Source organism: Paramisgurnus dabryanus, chromosome 13 (genome assembly GCF_030506205.2).
Source record: "Paramisgurnus dabryanus chromosome 13, PD_genome_1.1, whole genome shotgun sequence".
Taxonomy (NCBI): domain Eukaryota; kingdom Metazoa; phylum Chordata; class Actinopteri; order Cypriniformes; family Cobitidae; genus Paramisgurnus; species Paramisgurnus dabryanus.
In genome coordinates this window covers 21,558,554-21,575,153 of record NC_133349.1, presented here as the reverse complement: position 1 = coordinate 21,575,153, position 16,600 = coordinate 21,558,554, and the positions used below count along the sequence as shown (strand labels likewise).

At 34.9% G+C, this 16,600-nt stretch overlaps 2 protein-coding genes and 1 long non-coding RNA gene across 3 annotated transcripts; 1 reads left to right on the top strand and 2 right to left on the bottom strand.

The window, feature by feature from the left end:
- Nucleotides 1–292: 292 nt before the first annotated feature.
- LOC135743581 (uncharacterized) lies at nt 293–1,927 on the top strand. Its single transcript, XM_065261364.2, has 3 exons — nt 293–315; nt 459–943; nt 1,041–1,927. Exons 1-3 carry the CDS (start codon nt 293–295, stop codon nt 1,523–1,525), a joined length of 993 nt encoding a protein of 330 aa, XP_065117436.1. The 3' UTR covers nt 1,526–1,927.
- A 2,605-nt stretch (nt 1,928–4,532) lies between these two features.
- LOC135728032 (cell adhesion molecule CEACAM20-like) lies at nt 4,533–15,434 on the bottom strand. The gene is made up of 9 exons (XM_073811712.1): nt 15,389–15,434; nt 12,439–12,768; nt 10,149–10,424; nt 9,138–9,404; nt 5,758–5,851; nt 5,527–5,564; nt 5,316–5,420; nt 5,171–5,216; nt 4,533–5,086 (listed from the first exon to the last, which is right to left on the bottom strand). The coding sequence occupies exons 1-9, from the start codon at nt 15,432–15,434 to the stop codon at nt 5,062–5,064; spliced, it is 1,227 nt and encodes a 408-aa protein (XP_073667813.1). The 3' UTR covers nt 4,533–5,061.
- Nucleotides 6,569–8,809, bottom strand: LOC135778344 (uncharacterized). Its single transcript, XR_012334788.1, has 3 exons — nt 8,047–8,809; nt 7,603–7,651; nt 6,569–6,741 (listed from the first exon to the last, which is right to left on the bottom strand). It is a non-coding gene; the product is annotated as an uncharacterized lncRNA (long non-coding RNA).
- Nucleotides 15,435–16,600: the final 1,166 nt, after the last annotated feature.

Genomic DNA, 16,600 nt, shown 5'->3' with positions numbered 1-16,600 from the left:
CCAGTTCAACATGATTGAATCAAGTTTTCTTAACCCTGGAGAACCTAAGAAGATACTGGCAGCTATTAACAGCGAACAAATTTGATCCCGTGTGTTCTCCAAGGTTAAAATGAAATTTATTTTAATTAATGTTAATTTTATTTTAAGAAAACCTAATTTAATTATGTGCAACCGATGTCCAGAAGTTTTTTCAGTGTACTTTGACTATTTGTTTGGAGGTTTTTAAGCAATTTATGCCATTTCATGACCCATAATTAACCCTCTCTTCATTTGTGTCTTTTTACAGATTAAAATGAGCCAGATTTGCCTACCCGAGTAAGTTTTTAAATAGCATTCTTACACAAATTAAAAAGTGCTTAATGATACATTATTAAAATGGTATTGTAAATTAAATATTACAATGTAAATACACTCAAAAGTGTTCATATCTGTTATTTTCCCCTCCATACCATGTGCAGTGTTAAGGATTTGCAGTCTATGAAGGCAGTCAGTGATCTTCTGCAAGAGGGTATTGGGTCTATTTGTAATATCAGGACATCCCTCTTTAATGCCCAGGTAGATTACAACACTGGCAAGTGTTTAAATTATGAAAAAATCAGGAAACACATTGAACATGCTGACCAGTGTCTGAAGGAGTCAGAGAAGATGAGTAAAGAAAAACTGCAAAGTTTGGATGAGTCCATGGAGCACCTTGTAAAAGAGAAGGAACGTGTTGACCAAATAAAGAAAGAGAAAAACATAGCCAAAAATAAACTCCATGCAGACAAGACAAGTGCAGAAGAAATGCTGAAAATTTCTAAGAAAGCTTTGGAGCAGGAAGAAAAAAAACTAGTCTCAGAAGAAGAAACATTAGAGAAAGAGAAAGCAAGTTTGAACTCAAGTGCAGTGTTAACAGGTGTAGGGGCAGGACTGCTTTTAATACCAGGACCTGGATGGATTGCTGGTAAGAAATCTACCACCTCTACGCATTTTAATGTATCATTATTTTAAAAACACTACTGAACGTGTAAAAATATGACCTAATTTTAATTTTCCTTTAGGTAAAATAATGATATGTGAAGGATTATGTAGAAGGAATTATGCCAAAAAAAGCATCAGGGCTGGTGAGGAGGAGATAACAAAGGCTGAATCTCAGTTGAGAGAATATACCAGTAAGGTGTCTGATTATCAGTCCAGAATCTCTGAATTACAGAATAAGATTGAGAAAACAAATGAAGATCTGAATAAGATTCAAGAGGAGATCGAATGGCTCAAGCAGCATCTAGAAGTAATAGCTGAAATTCAAAAAAATGTTAGGCAAGCTGTGTTCCTTTTAAGTGTTCTAAGTGGAAGAGTGACTGTATTGGAAAAACAAACTGAACGTTTCATCGTCTGGGAACCTGTGATGAAGGTGATGGAAGATGTGATGGAGGCAGCATTCAAAATAGCAAAGAATCACGTCCTCTATCAGGGTCTTTCAGGTGTAAAAAACCCTGTTAACCCAATGGTGGAGTTCAAGGGCGCTTCCTGGCGCCATTCTGTTTAAACACTAAATGATTTTATCTGACTATTTAATATTGCACTCGTTCAATCGGTTGCCAGAGTCGCACAGAGTCCTTGTAGCGGCTGTTCTTTTTATGCTGGCCCACGATCACAAACTTGACTGTATAACCAGAGTTAATTTAACAATGCAATGCTTGCTATCATTGAAAGGTACCAAACAATGTAGCCTGAAACAATCGCCTGTATAACAACTTAGTAAAAGCAGAGACAATAAGCAGTTTAAATTTTATATAACCTTGTACTGCATGACCATTTCTATTGCTGTATCACTGTTTTTTAACACTATAGTGATGTTTGCTTTACCTTAGTATGTCTTATAATTCACATTTATTGAAATTATTATTTGATGTGTGTTTCGACCCATGTCTTGTGTAGTCTCTAAATATCTGCTTTTTATTTTCTAATCAATAATATGCATCATGTTATTATAACTGATATCAAACTCATTTAATATTAATCCAAATTATTATTGAAACAAAATCTCTGCATTAAACAAAGTGTTGTCTTGATGCTCAATCAACAGCTTTTCTTTAGTTTCTTAAGTTTGATAATTATTGTTTATGATTTATAACAAGTTGTGTTGTATTGGTTTATGTCTCAAACAATGTCATGTTTTGCATTAAAAATTACATAATTGAGTAAATGACACTTAATGGCAGTTGTCCTAAATGTGCATAAAATCTTCTTCATGTTCATGACACGTAAAGTGTTACCAAGGTTTTTTCTAGTTTTTTATTTCCTACAGGGCAGGGGAAAGCAAGAGCTAAAATAAAACGAAAGTTTCTAAGCAGTTGCACACATCTAAATGCTTTTTGGCATTCAGAAATAGACCCAGATAGATTTCAGCCTAATAGGGAAACTTGCACTGAATCACCAGTTTCACATGTATTTTGTGTATTTTCAAAATACAAAATACTGTATTTGTATTTAAATAAATTTTTTGACACAGTATTTTGTATTTGTTTTTAAATAGATTTTTCGACACAGTATTTTGTATTTGTATTTGAAATACATTTCCATGTATTTATTCCCATCTCTGTCCCCAGCTCATCTTCATACAGTTCACAGTTCGACACCAGCCGTGCACCCAGCCAAGCTCACAGCTCGCTGTGGGCCCTCTCCCCCTCTTGGGACAGTTTTTCTGGCACTATTGGCTGTTTCTCAATTCCAAGAATCCAAAGAACAGACTTGTGGTCTTGTGGAGATTGGTCATGCGAGGTGACCTCGGAAGAACGAACTCAGAAGGTCGCGAGAACAAAGAACGCACTTGTGAGAATTGAGATGTGTGCAATCTTCTTGTTGTTCACCTGACCTCCCGAGATTTCAGCGTGCAAGTCTGCACTCGATGCATCCTCGATATCAAGAAAACATCCGGGTATTTTTATGCGTCCTCTGTACTTGTGTTTTGAGAATTGGAATTGAACTTCGACTGTTAATGATGATGTAGAATGAGAAAACACAAGGATGCAAGATCGCTGAAGAACGCATATTGAGAAACAGCCTACTCACTCGGACAAACTTCAACCATCTCCACAGATTAATCCGATCAACGGAATAATGCTAGGAACGAACCATGCAACGGAACAACTTCAAGGACTCTGTCACGTGACCATGAACCCATTGGAACTCTCTACCTCATACTCTTACGCACACACACACGTCTCAAAAGCCAACGCAAGTATCGTTAATTCATTCGCTGTGCTATGTTATTACTCCTTATTAATTAAAGGTGCAGTGTGTAAATTTTAGCGGCATCTAGTGGTGAGGTTGTGAATTGCAACCAATGGCTCAGTCCACTGCTCACCCTTCACTTTTGAAACACATAGAGAAGCTACTGTAGCCACCTCCGACAAACATGTCATCATCGGGGAGACAACTTAGTAGTAAACGTTTGTCCATTAAGGGCTTCTGTAGAAACATGGCGGCCCAAAATAGCGACTTTCATGTAAGGGTATGTAGATAAAAACGTCTCATTCTAAGGTAATAAACGCATAACGGTTCATTATAAAAGGTCTTTATTCACCCCTGATAATATAGTCTTATATATTATTTTGCATTTCTGTCAAAAGATCCTTCTAAAAATTACACACTGCACCTTAAAGCCGAGGCCAGTGCTGGTTAAGGGGGGCTGAACGCAGATAAGATTGGAATTATTTCCATTGTAAATGGCAATAAGTCCCTTGGTTAGCAAAAAAATCAAACCGAAATTAAATCTGATATTCTGAATTAATTTAAACACATGTATGCACATACATTTTTTATTTAAAGCTCCTGTTCTTTCTGTGTTTTTGAAGCTTTGATTGTGTTTACAGTGCGCAATATAAAATGTGTTCATGTTTCACGTGTAAAAAAACACGGTATTTTTCACACAATTTACTTATCTGTATAGCGCTGTCTTCACTGTCCTCAAAACGGGCTGATGTCTTCCTTGTTCTATGAAGTCCCTCCTTCAGAAATACGTAATGAGTTCTGATTGTGTAGTTTGTTTAGTGTGTTGTTATTCGGCAGCAGCTTAGCTTAGCTGTTTTAGCCAAAGCTGGCGTCTGACATATTCCTGTGGGCAGAGTTTAATCAAAAAAATATTCTACTGACATCATTTAAGCAGGATGTATAGGGCTGTAGTCCAAACTGGCCATTGGCTGTAGGCTTTGAAAAGCGAATTCTGTTAAAGAAAATATACTAGTCAACATTTGAAGTGGATCAAAATTGTTCATCAAAGTTGTCCTAAGACAAGAACGTGTATTGGGTATTGGTTTTAAGACAACTTTTAGGAAAGGTTTTGATCTACTTCAAATGTTGACTAATATATATTGCCAGGCAGTGATCTTTGGGCTTTATCAGTTTACAGGTATTATTTATTGTATTATAGCAACATTATACACTAACTAGGGTTTAAAAATAGGATCAGAAAGAACGTAACCTTTAAACTACAGCTTAAGTGAGACATTAAAACATAAAAATCTCTGTTTAATTCTCAACAATAGTGACAATCAAGAAATATTTATAGTAGATAAACAGAACTCTCAACATCACAAAACCACTTAACAGAATCTATAACAGCAATAATAAATACAAATAAAGAAAATGTAGTACATCAGTTTATCTGCATAATTTATTAATGCTACAATGCATGCTGGGAGTCATGGATGAATTGCAAAAACTAATAAAACACACAAAAACTATACACTGGACTCTCATCAGTAGTAGTTAGAGATCATCTGATCAGTAGTGACACTACTAACTTAACTACATTTTTCTGTAGCTTGTCAGTCCAGTTACTTTTAAAAGCTGTAACAGTATGTAATATACTTATTCCAGCAAGTAAAGGTGTAGTCCGACCAATGTTACATCCTGGATGCATCCCAGTTCAAAAGCTGCGTCCACTTATACCATTTTCATGCACTTGTAATTTGTAAATGCATTTGTGTCCCTCTGTGCTGCATTAAAAGTCAATGACGCAGTCTTCAGATGCAGCTTCTGTGCCACCTCTGCAGTGCAAGGATTGATTTGACTCTTCATTTATTCAGGTATAGTTGTTGAGTCACTAAACAGTAAAAAGTAAAAATATATCAACATTGAAGTGCATTGTAGTATTCATTTAAAAACAAAATCCTTTTTTTTAACTTACTGGTTTAGGTGGTACAGCTGGTCTTTATTTACATTACGTTGTTCATCTGGTAATGAGAAGATTTAACAAACCATTAAATGAGGTTATAAATCACTATAAGAAGCAGATACACACCTTTTTGTTGTCATTTTGTTATTTCACTTACCAAACTCCCCATAATCTGAGTTTTGATATATTGTTTCCATAGGAGTCTCCTCCACTTTGGGTTTTTCGGGAATCTGTCTGTCCTGATTCTTCATATTATCCTCATCTGTACCGATCAAAATAACCATAATATTTTTATATCACTGTCAAACATGTTTTACTCTGGATGCTGATTGTTTATCATGTTAGCAGCATCTGAAGTTCAGACTTACTTTGTTTTTGTGCATTTCTTCTAAAGCCTTTGAATTTTCTGAAACATACATAAGTAATTGTTTTCTTCTTTCATTTTCTTATATTTATAGCTTTCAAATAATTGAATACTGACACATTTACATGTCCCAGTTATAAGGTTACATTTAGTTTTTATCACCATTTATTCTACAAATACAGTATATTGCAGTGCCTTAGGCAATATATGACAACATGCTTATTTAATAACTCACCCAAAATAAAAATAAATACTAACTGCCAACAGCACTACTATTATAACTCCCAATACGATGGCTGCTATATCTCCAGGAGTCAGCCCAGAGGTACCTACAGTACACAGACACATAATATTCAGGAGTCCAAATTATTTGGAAAACTAAAGCACACTTACTAGTATCCCTGGTGAAAAAATAGTATGCTAAATATATTTAATTTTGATATACTTAAGTATACTTGCAGTCACACTAATGACCAGTATACTTAAAGTGTGCTATTGATTAGTTTATTTAAAGAGTGCTATTTTGGAACAACTAATTTTGTACTTAATATATTTTAGTTGTATATTAATTGTAACAAAGTACAACTTTAAGTGTATTTAGTGTACTTTTGTGTGCTAAAGTGGAACAACTTTAAGTGTATTTAGTACAATTTAAGTACATGACTGTTTTTGTGCTAAATTCATGCTTGATAAGTGGATTTAGAGTGTGTTTTAGTTATGTTAGGAGTACATTGCAAATGTATTATGAGTGTCTTGCAAACATACAATCAGTATACCTTAAATAGACTGTTTGCGTACATTCTATATATTTTTGGCCAATCCAAAACTCTAAAAACTGCACTGGTGAAAAATGAATATGCCAAGTACATTACATTTTGTATACTTTTACATACCTGCAGCTAGATTAGTAATGAGTATACTTCAAGTGCGTTAATAATTAGTTAACTGAAAGAGTGCTATTTTGTGAATAGATTACTTTAGCTGGTAACATAACCAAAATATTTTTTTCCAAATAAATAAAAGCTGATTAAAACAGTCAAAAACAATTCATTTTAAATATATTTAAAATATAGTTTTATTCACACCATTCAAAGTGTACAGTATTTGCCTAAAAATTGAACAATTACTCATTGAAGAATGTCAAGATGAGTGAGTTTACAACGTCTTTCTCTCCCAAATCAACTTTAGTCTGGCAGGTTTTGGTTCAGCCTAAGGAAATCTGAAAAAGAGAGACAATAAGCTCAATTAAAAAGTGTTTAATATTAAAACATTACATTAATTTAAGAATAACTGTATTAAATCTATAGTTTACTGGCAGAGATTGTATAGCAGATATATTTTTACCTAAACTAGAGCTTGACTTAAATGTCATCATATATATTAAGGGGCGGTTTTCCCAGACAGGAATTAGACTAGTCCTAGACTAAAATAAATGTAAGAGCTGTCCAAACTGAAAACAACTTGCTCTGACATATCTTAAAATACATCAGTGCCCTTTGTTTTACATCGTAAAGCACATAAGTAATGTTTTTAGTAAGGCATGTTTGTTAAAACTATCCTAATTAAACTAAGGTCTAGTCCTGGATAAATCTAATCCCTGTCTGGGAAACCACCCCTAAGAGTTTTCATTATAATGACTTGCCTATATGGGCTGCAAAATCCTCCTTACATAAAATACTTCAGCTCCTAAAGAAAGATTTTATTGTATTAAATTTAAATGTAAAACTTGTCAGAAAGAAAATGCAACAAGCAGACAATTGGGTGGTTTCCTGGAAAGGGATTAGCTTAAAACAGGACTAGGCCTTAGTTTAATAAAGAAATATAACTAGTTTCAAAAAACATGCCTTAATAAAAACATTACCTGTGTGCATTTTGAGGCAAAACAAAGGACACTGGTGTATTTTAAGATATGTCAGTGCAAGTTGTTTTCAGTTTGGACAGCTCTTACATTTATTTTAGTCTAGGAGTAGTCTAATCACTGTCCGGGAAACCGCCTCAATATGTATAACGTTATCTAAACTGAAGCTTGATTTACTACTACGAATGAATTATTATATCTTAAGAGTTTAAAATGACTTACCATTAGCTGCAAAGTCCTCCCTACAAATGTCTTTGAAAAACTTTAGCTTCTAAGGAAAGAATGCAGCATCATTAATACTAAATACAGTTAGGTAAAAGCCTTACAACCTCGAAACAGTCAATAAATGGTTAACTTTCACGCTACATTTAAAAAACAGATTTTCTGACACTACCTTTTTCATTAACATACACACCAATACATATATTTAACAAAACAATCGGGTGTACTAATTCGATATAACAGCCTAACAGTGCTATCTTTCAAACCTTTAACATTAGCTATAAGCTAAGCTAAGCTAAGCTACACAGCAGCTTATCACTAATAGCGAGTTAGACACCGCGTTATTGACAACTTTTCGCATTCGAAATATGATAGTCTACTGATAAACTTCAGAATGGTCAAACGATAATCAAATATAATTCATTTTAAGATATTTTAACGTACCTTGGGACTGAATCCGTCCGTCTTGAACGACTGGTAAAAATCAAAATACGTGCGTCGTGACGTCATCACACACGTCAGATGCATTATTCAAATCTCAGAATTCACTTTTCTCTGAAATGCATTTACGAAAACGGTTTAAGTTAATTAATGTGTACAGCTAAAAGCGGTATGCAATTGACTCAAAAACTACAAAAAAACAAACACTCATATTCCCCTTACGAAAAGGAATGTTTTTTTTGTGGTAAAAGTTTAGTATTTATTTTTTTTTTTGGTATATTGATTATTATTAGCAAAACCATGGTTATTTTGTGGTAAAACACAGTTAATTGATTTATCCAATGCTTGACTATAGTGAAGTTAAAGTGTACCTTATTATGTTAATAGTATATTACAAATGTATACATCTACAATATAAAATGTAACTGAACATTCTGCTCTCTCGTAATTTTAAGCCCACGTTATTTCTCCATAAAATAATATACATTTGTACACCCCATATACATATCAAAATGTACTTAAAATATACTGTTTCTAAAGAATACTAAATAATGTATTTTAGAAATATACTGTCAGTGCATTATTATAATGATAACTTTAAGCATACCGATAAAGTATACCTAAAATACATTTTAAAATAAGTTTAAATTTAGTATACTTTAAAAATTGCACAAAACTTTAACTTTAAGTATATTTTTCTAAAGTATACTTTTAGAAAATATACTAAAGTATAATTATTTTGAAGTATGTTAAAAGTTTAATTGTAAAAAATACTCGCAAATATGTTGTAAGCATACTTTAAATATGTTTAAAGAAAGTACATTCCTTTGTAAGTATATTTGTAATGTACTATTGCAAAGTTAAATATACTTGAAATACAATAAAGTATATTTGTTTTTCACCAGGGATCATTTCCCTTAAAAATGTGTGTTTAATGAAACTTAATGAAACTGTGTGTGTGTGTGTGTGTGTGTGTGTGTGTGTGTGTGTGTGTGTGTGTGTGCGTGTGTGTATTCATTGTCTGTTGTTTCAGTTTGAGACAATATGTTTCACTGTTCAAGTTTTAAATAAGATACTGGTAAAAGTTGAGTTACCTCTTACTGTGAGGATGTGTTTTTTAGATCTTATTTTTCCAGTGATGTTGTTTGAGGCTGCGCAGGTGTAGATACCGTTGTGGTTCAATCTACCATTCATTTGCATGTATAAAGCTGAATTCCCAGCATTCTCAACGTTCTCACCATTCTTATAATTTACTGTCCATGTGAGAGGAGCTGGAGGTGCAGACGACACTAAGCAGTACAGAAGGATGTCTGAGCCTTCATCCAATATCTCTGCACCAAGTATGTCCACATCAGGCCCATCTATTACACAAAATAATACCATCAATGATAAATCACACATTATTACATTAATTTTGTATTACATTACATCTAAAATGTACCCATTAAATGCCCAGATTATATAACTTTTAATATGTCTCTAATATGCTAAATTCTTAATGTTTTTTTGTTTTTGTATTATGAGCATTTGTGTTTGTAATGGAATTCAACAAATAAATAGGTCCTACACTGTCAGAAAAAAAGTACAAAACTGTACCTTTTTTGTCGCTGGGGTGGTACCCCAAGGTACCATCTTGTACCTTTACAGTTATATAAACATAATACAATGTTGTACCTTTTGGGATACATTACTGTTCCTTAAGGATCTATTTTGTACCCTTAAAGGTACAGTTAACTGTTTTACCCCTAAAATTTAACTGGTACAAAATTGTTCCTTAAGGTACACAACAGGTCCTTAAAGTATAATATTGTACCCCATAAGGTACAACATTTCAATGTGTTTTATACCCATAAAGGTACAAAAAGGTACCTTTTACACCCCAGCGACAGAAAAAGGAACAACTTTGTACCTTTTTTTTCTGACAGTGTATGCAAACTTTTGGTGTTAACATGTACCTTTGATGTACTAATATGTAGGTACAAATGTGTACTTTTTGAAAGGTTACTGCCCCAGTGACAGCTTTTATAACTTTATCTGAGTGTGAAGGACAACATTATACAAAATATCTTATAGACCAACTTTAACATAACATATTGAATACTCACAGAATACAGTAATGCTGTAATTAGCCTGATCATGTATGATAGGATTGCTGAGGTTGCAAATGTATTCCCCACTGTCTGATCTGCTCACTGGATTGATTAACACTGATCTGTTATCAGCTGAGAAGATGATGCGGTCGCTTTCAGATAGACGTTGTCCATCCTTCAACCACTCAGTAGTAGTGATGCTACCTTTTCCATCACAGTTGAAGTTAGCTGAGGTTTCATCCTCAATAAGAGTGATGCTTGGACCCGTGATCGATACATTAGTCACTGGATCTAAAAAAATAAGAAACATGAAGTGGATTTTGAGATTAATGCTTATTATAAGTTGAAACTAATAGCAACAGCTTCTAATAATATACTCAAAGTGTAAAATATTTATTTCGATGCTTCTGAGTTTTTTAAGCCCATTGTTAACCGGTTGCTAGAGTATTCTGGGTGTTGCTATGATGTTCATCTTAGGGTTTAAAAAATAACAGCACTCAACAAGCTGAACAACTTAAGGTAACACATACCTGTATGTCTAAACAAATTCCATTTTATAGCAACAATACTTTTAAGTATACTTAAAATTAATACTTGAAAGAATAGTTCACCCAAAAATACAATTCTGTAATTGTTTATTCATCGTGATGTCACCTGTATAACTTTCTTCTGTGGAGCACAGAAGAAAATATTCTGCTGTCTCAGCAGTTTTGTCTCAAGTGTCCATACATGGATTTCTCGGCAACATCATCACTGCTTGTGCACGCAACCGAGAGGCAGAAAGAAGAGACGTGCCTTGTGTTGTAGGCTAGTAGCGGGCAAGGAGTTGTTTAAGCCAGTGCTGGGTGCTGATGTTTAACATACCAGTAGATACGGCTATTACCTTACTAGCCTAACATGATAATTCATACATGTATCACAGTAACACTGAAAAATGACAGACAGAAAGAAAAGATCCTAACTAGAACTAAAATCTAGTTTTATTTATGTGTAACATTAAAGAAAGCTCCAATAATTTTGTTGCAGTAGCAGAACAGCTCACCAATCTGGCTTTCTGCCTCCCGGATGCGCGCGCACCCTGTAATGTTTGTAAACAGGCAACCCATGTATACAACATAAGTTAATGGGGGCCCGGGCCAATGTTTATTTGGTTACCAGTGTTATTCACAATATCTTTTCTTTAAGTTATTAGCTTTGGAATGTCATGAGGGTGAATAAATGATGAACATCTCATTCATTAAAGGGGTAAACTATTTCTTTGTTGAATGATATGTTGAACAATATGCATTTACATGCAGTACCTATACAGACAGAAAGACAGATTTTGATTATTATTTCAGAGTAGTTACCAGGGATATTTACTTCCTGCAGGCTATCCAAGATAAGGGGACAACACTGTCCCTAAAGCAGAACAGTTAAAAACATTTTGTACTGTAGTCAAAACCGTGGTCATTCATAAATGGTCATAAGTCAATTTGGTCATATGTCTTTAAAAAAAAGCAGACACAGGCAACACAAAAGTACATGTCTACAGCTCCTGATGATATATCAATGTCTAATTTAGTGACTCGATTGCTCTGTACAATAGTGGCCAAAAGTATTGACAATGAGTGCGTTTACATGGCGATAATAAACTGATAACACGTGGGGTCATGTAAACACGTAAAACGCTTTTCTTTTATCAGGGAAAGCCCATAAACGGTGTAAGCAAAAACCAATCATCACAGGTGCTCATTACCCATTATCAATTAAACACAGCAGCTAATCAAGGTGTTTAGGGTTAGGGCAGCAATTTAGAGTTTTCGGATGCAGCCGATAACAGACAGGTGTGTAGGAGCAGGGTGATTATTACTCCAAAATGAAAGTATAGGTCCTAGCCATCGGCCTAGAAAATAGCAACTTTTAATTTCCTTTCATTCTTAGTACACGATGTAACTACAAGGAGTCAAGTTTTAAATAGGAAAAATATTGAAACTCAATATGCGATGCTAATGGTCTAATCAGTGGATTGTGCTAAGCTATGCTAAAAGTGATACCGCCAGACCGGAGATCGGCTGAATGGATTCCAAAAAAGATAAAAATCAGTTGTTTAACTCTAGGGGAGATGGAAAATCTATTTTAAAAAAAAAAGGGTCCCTTTAAGTACAAAAAAAATCACATTTTGTGATAGGACAGACTTTAAATAGATTTTCTACGCAGGCTTACTGTGAATGACAGACTTCCTGGTGTAAAATTATGGCTCGGTTTAATTCAATGGATTACACGTTTATTTTAAACAATGGTTCAGTGGAGAAATATTACTCACCAAACACCTCCAATACAGTCCTTCCATACAGCGATTGTGACCCATCAACTGGAAACACAGTCAAAGTATACCCTCCAGAGTCAGTCAGCTTTAACTTTTGTAATGTCAGATCCCCAGTGGTTTTGTTCAAAGTCACTCTGCCTCTATATTCTGAACCCACATTTTCAATGTTTGGAGGGATCCATGTTATGACGTTCAAGTTCTCAAAGCTCCATCTGAGCTGAGCAAAATCCGGCAGAGGAGGAATAAAGATGGTGTAGAACTGCACCTCGTCCCCTGTGCCTCTATATACAGGCCCTGGGTCCAAGATATTTTCAGCCCAGCTATATCCTGAGAAGATAACAGTGAGAAGAGTGTTTTTTTAAAGACATTCATATTCCTTGTTTATTACTTTCTTTTTTTGGTTATGGTTCTGGTCACAGTACCTTTTAAAATATGTGTGATTATGACACATATGCATCATGACAAGGAAGAAGCCTAATTTATAGTCTATTTAAGTGTTTCTTTCACCAACATTTTCATCATGGACTCAACCCAACATAACATTTTTAAATTACCTCCTTAAAAATATTGCATATGTCTTTGTTTAATGTCTGAGATTAATGTTTCTTTTGTTTTTCTTTTATATTTACACAACGATTTCCTGGACAGGGTTTATCCTAGTCCCAGACTTAAATGAATGTGTCAGCTTCCTTAATTTAAAAACTTCTTTCATATGGTATATCTTAATATATACTGTATCAGTACCATTGGTTTTCTCAAGATGCACACTATTATTGTTTTTGTAAGGTAGGCCTATATGTTTATACTACTTTAATGTCCTAATATAACTAAGATCTATTTGGTAAAACCGCCCCATACAGTAAGTACGATAAGGGCCTTAATAAAAGCTATTGACTTGCAGAGGTGGACAAAGTACACAACTTCCTACTTGAATGACAAAGTACAGTATACTACTGATCAAATATTACTCCATTACAAGTAACGTTTTTATTACTTAACTAAAAGTAAATAAGTACTTGTTATTAAAAGTACTTAAATATCAAAACAAGTATAACATAAATGTCAACACATTTTTTGTTGCATTGTTGTAGTAGTACCTTATGGCTCTGCAGCAACCAAGTAAATAAATCATGACCGGTTATCTATGGAACTTTTAGAATGTTACAAATCCTATAAAAAATAAATAACGATAGTCACAAAAATAGCTATGATTATCTTACTTTTTCTATTTAACAGTACTACAACCCCCCACCATTCCGTGTTAACAAACATCATTACAAATACATTGGTGATCTGCAAAGATGTGGCAAATAGGTGACCAAATACACACAAAAATAATTTGCCTGACATACTCTTTATTATGGCTATGGATGTACGCCCATTTTGCAATGACTGGGGGCAGTTGATCAGTGTTCAAAAAAATGATGGTAAATCGCTAAACTTCACGACACATGACCTATAAGAGGAATTAGGCTACTGATAGAGTGTCTGTCTTCTGTAAAAACTAAGCAGGTTTCAGAAAATAAAAAAATCCTCTAACTAACTACTTTTTCTTTAGTGACCTTGATAGAAATGTAACGTTAGTAGAGCAGGGGCGTCATGCACCATTTTTTAAGGGGGCACAGTGAGCACAGCTCACAGAAATTTGTGCATACACAGACATCAAACGAAATATTATAGAGCTTTCAGTCTTTTCCATGGCACTAACATTTCTAACAATCTGAACACCCCTGTTTTCATGCAAAAACCTCCAAAATAAAAGTGTTGACTAACTTTCATATCAAATACTATTCAATCGGAACAATTACATATTGGTATCATATTTACATCTAAAACGGCATGTCATTTTAAATCCATAAAGTATATAAACAACAAAAATGACATAAGCTATAGCCACGTGATCTACAAAAATTTGTAGATAAAATGTTTAGAGGAACGGATTATTGCATCAAATTTTACCTCATATGTGAACATGTGTCATTCCGCGCCCCCGTGAACTCTGGCGAACTTCAGCGTTGAACCAAGTTGAATCTAGAAATCTTTACTAATAAAATGTAGAGACTGTCACATTTTAAACCAAACATATTCTACACAAAGGATGTTAACTGCACATTACCGTACTGGGGTTTGGAAATGTTGTGAGCATTTCTTACACGTTTTAATTCCTCAGATAGCAAAATGCAACAGCAAAGAGCCTGTGAGCATGCTCAGACGCTGATGACGTCTGCGACTGCGCTGTCTGCAGCGCCTACCACCAGAATAAAGTAATGTAATGCGATCAAAACAGCGAAAATCTTCGAAAAGTTGACAAGGATGCAGCGCAGAATTGATAATATTGTGCATATTAAACAGATTAAAAGTCAAATAACAGATTAATGGACGCTTTGATTTTGAGGTTGCATGCAAAATCCATTTGGCTGAAAAAAACCAAGGGGTGCCCCCTCAGTTTGAATGGGCATGACGCCTCTGTTATAGAGTATTTGCCTTTCAAATGTAGAAAAGTTAAAGTAATAAGTTTCCTGAAAAAAATAACACTCAAGTAAAGTACAGATACTCAACACGTGTACTTAGAGTACTCAATAAAATTGACTTAGTGCAGCTCTGTTGACCAGACATAATTCAATGAGGGATCAAGTGCGTTAGAGAATCTTAATGTTAGTCATCATATTCAAGGGACATGCTAGATTAATTTCTTTAATTATTTCATTAAACTGATACACAACATAAAAAGCCTTTAGCTAGTATAGCCTACAAGAAGAGAAGTCCATCTGTGTGTGCTAAAAGTCAAAGTCTAAAACTATTGCATGCATTATAAGTTTTCATAACAAATTTAAATTTGTAACGCTACAGTAAGTTTGTATTTGTTAACATTAGTAAATGCATTAGGTAACATAACAACTAAAAGTATCGTTTTTAAGCATTTATTAATCCAAAATCGATTAAATACCTATTAGCAGGATGATGGTAACGCTGGTCAACACAGGTCTGTTCATGGTGACACCGCTCTTCTGATTTACTCGAGGCTGACTTGTTTCACTCTCTTATCTCAAAGTCCTGAAGAGACATTGTATAAATGCAGTTGTTTATAGTGTTAACACCCATAGGTAGGTAGTGCCCTTTGATTTATGGATCTATACAATATATCATTTTATGATACTGACAGGTTTACTATAACAGTTACTGTATACAATTACAGTTCCTGCATAATTCCCATGCTGGTTGGGTGCTGGTTTAGCTGGTGGTCACACAACATATGCTGGTCTTGCTGGTATGACCAGCATGGGATGCTAGTGCTGGTATGCTGATGACCACCAGCATGACTAACCCTCTGTTGGCTGTAGTTGACCTGATGTTGGTTAACCTGTGCCTGTAAAAAGTTAATTTGTCTGGGATGATATCACGGTTCTGATTCTCCCTACGGCGTGTCTCCTCTTGTTGCTGCGTTTTTTATTCTTGCGCTGCTGTGTCACACCGCTGTACTGTAGCAACACCATTATCTTCACCGCTGTATACTGGACTGTACATGGTCAGGTTCTGCTGTGGGCCTAAAGTTTAAGCTCGACTTTTAACGTAACCATAACAGAGCTGTGGTTTGCTCTCTGGAGTGTGAGAAACGAGCAGCTCTCCATTAGTTCTGATTTAAGTGCATCGAGTGTTTATTTATTTTTTATTTTTTTGTCTTAGTGAACAATCACCTGCTTCTATGAGCCTGTCTTTGGGTCATATGAACAATAATGCAGCATGCAGCTAGTTCCTGAGAACATTGTATAGGCTACAAAAACTATGCGCTAACAGTAGCAAAAAACGTTTAGTAGTGTACAATGCTTATCATTCACGACTCTTCTGTTGCTCTCCGCCAATTTGAAAAGGTCAAAGGTTATCTCATCTCAGCAACTCGTGCATCAAAATATTGTACGAGTTGCACAGTTGAAAATACCACATGAGGGTGGGTTCATGTGCATTTTCCACTTCGGCTTTGCTATTTACCATAATTACCATGGCACGTTAAGGCAGCATAATGCAGCGTTCTAGAGCTCATCCAAACCAGTGGGACGTGGGACTTATCCTACCTCCAACCTCCAACTTAGAAAAGTGCACTGGAATGCATGTCGAAGTGGGACCTCCTACCGGTGAACTCGGGGGAGTTCGACCTACCCCG

Bases quoted from the DNA above. Each gene is read 5' to 3' on its own strand.
- LOC135743581 (XM_065261364.2), top strand. From the start codon at position 293: ATGAGCCAGATTTGCCTACCCGA. The intron at 316-458 runs GTAAGTTTTTAA...TACCATGTGCAG, and splicing joins AGCCAGATTTGCCTACCCGA to TGTTAAGGATTTGCAGTCTA. The intron at 944-1,040 runs GTAAGAAATCTA...ATTTTCCTTTAG, and splicing joins AGGACCTGGATGGATTGCTG to GTAAAATAATGATATGTGAA.
- LOC135728032 (XM_073811712.1), bottom strand. From the start codon at position 15,434: ATGAACAGACCTGTGTTGACCAGCGTTACCATCATCCTGCTAATAG. The intron at 12,769-15,388 runs GTATTTAATCGA...TTATCTTCTCAG, and splicing joins TACCATCATCCTGCTAATAG to GATATAGCTGGGCTGAAAAT. The intron at 9,405-10,148 runs GTGAGTATTCAA...TTTGTGTAATAG, and splicing joins TTACAGCATTACTGTATTCT to ATGGGCCTGATGTGGACATA.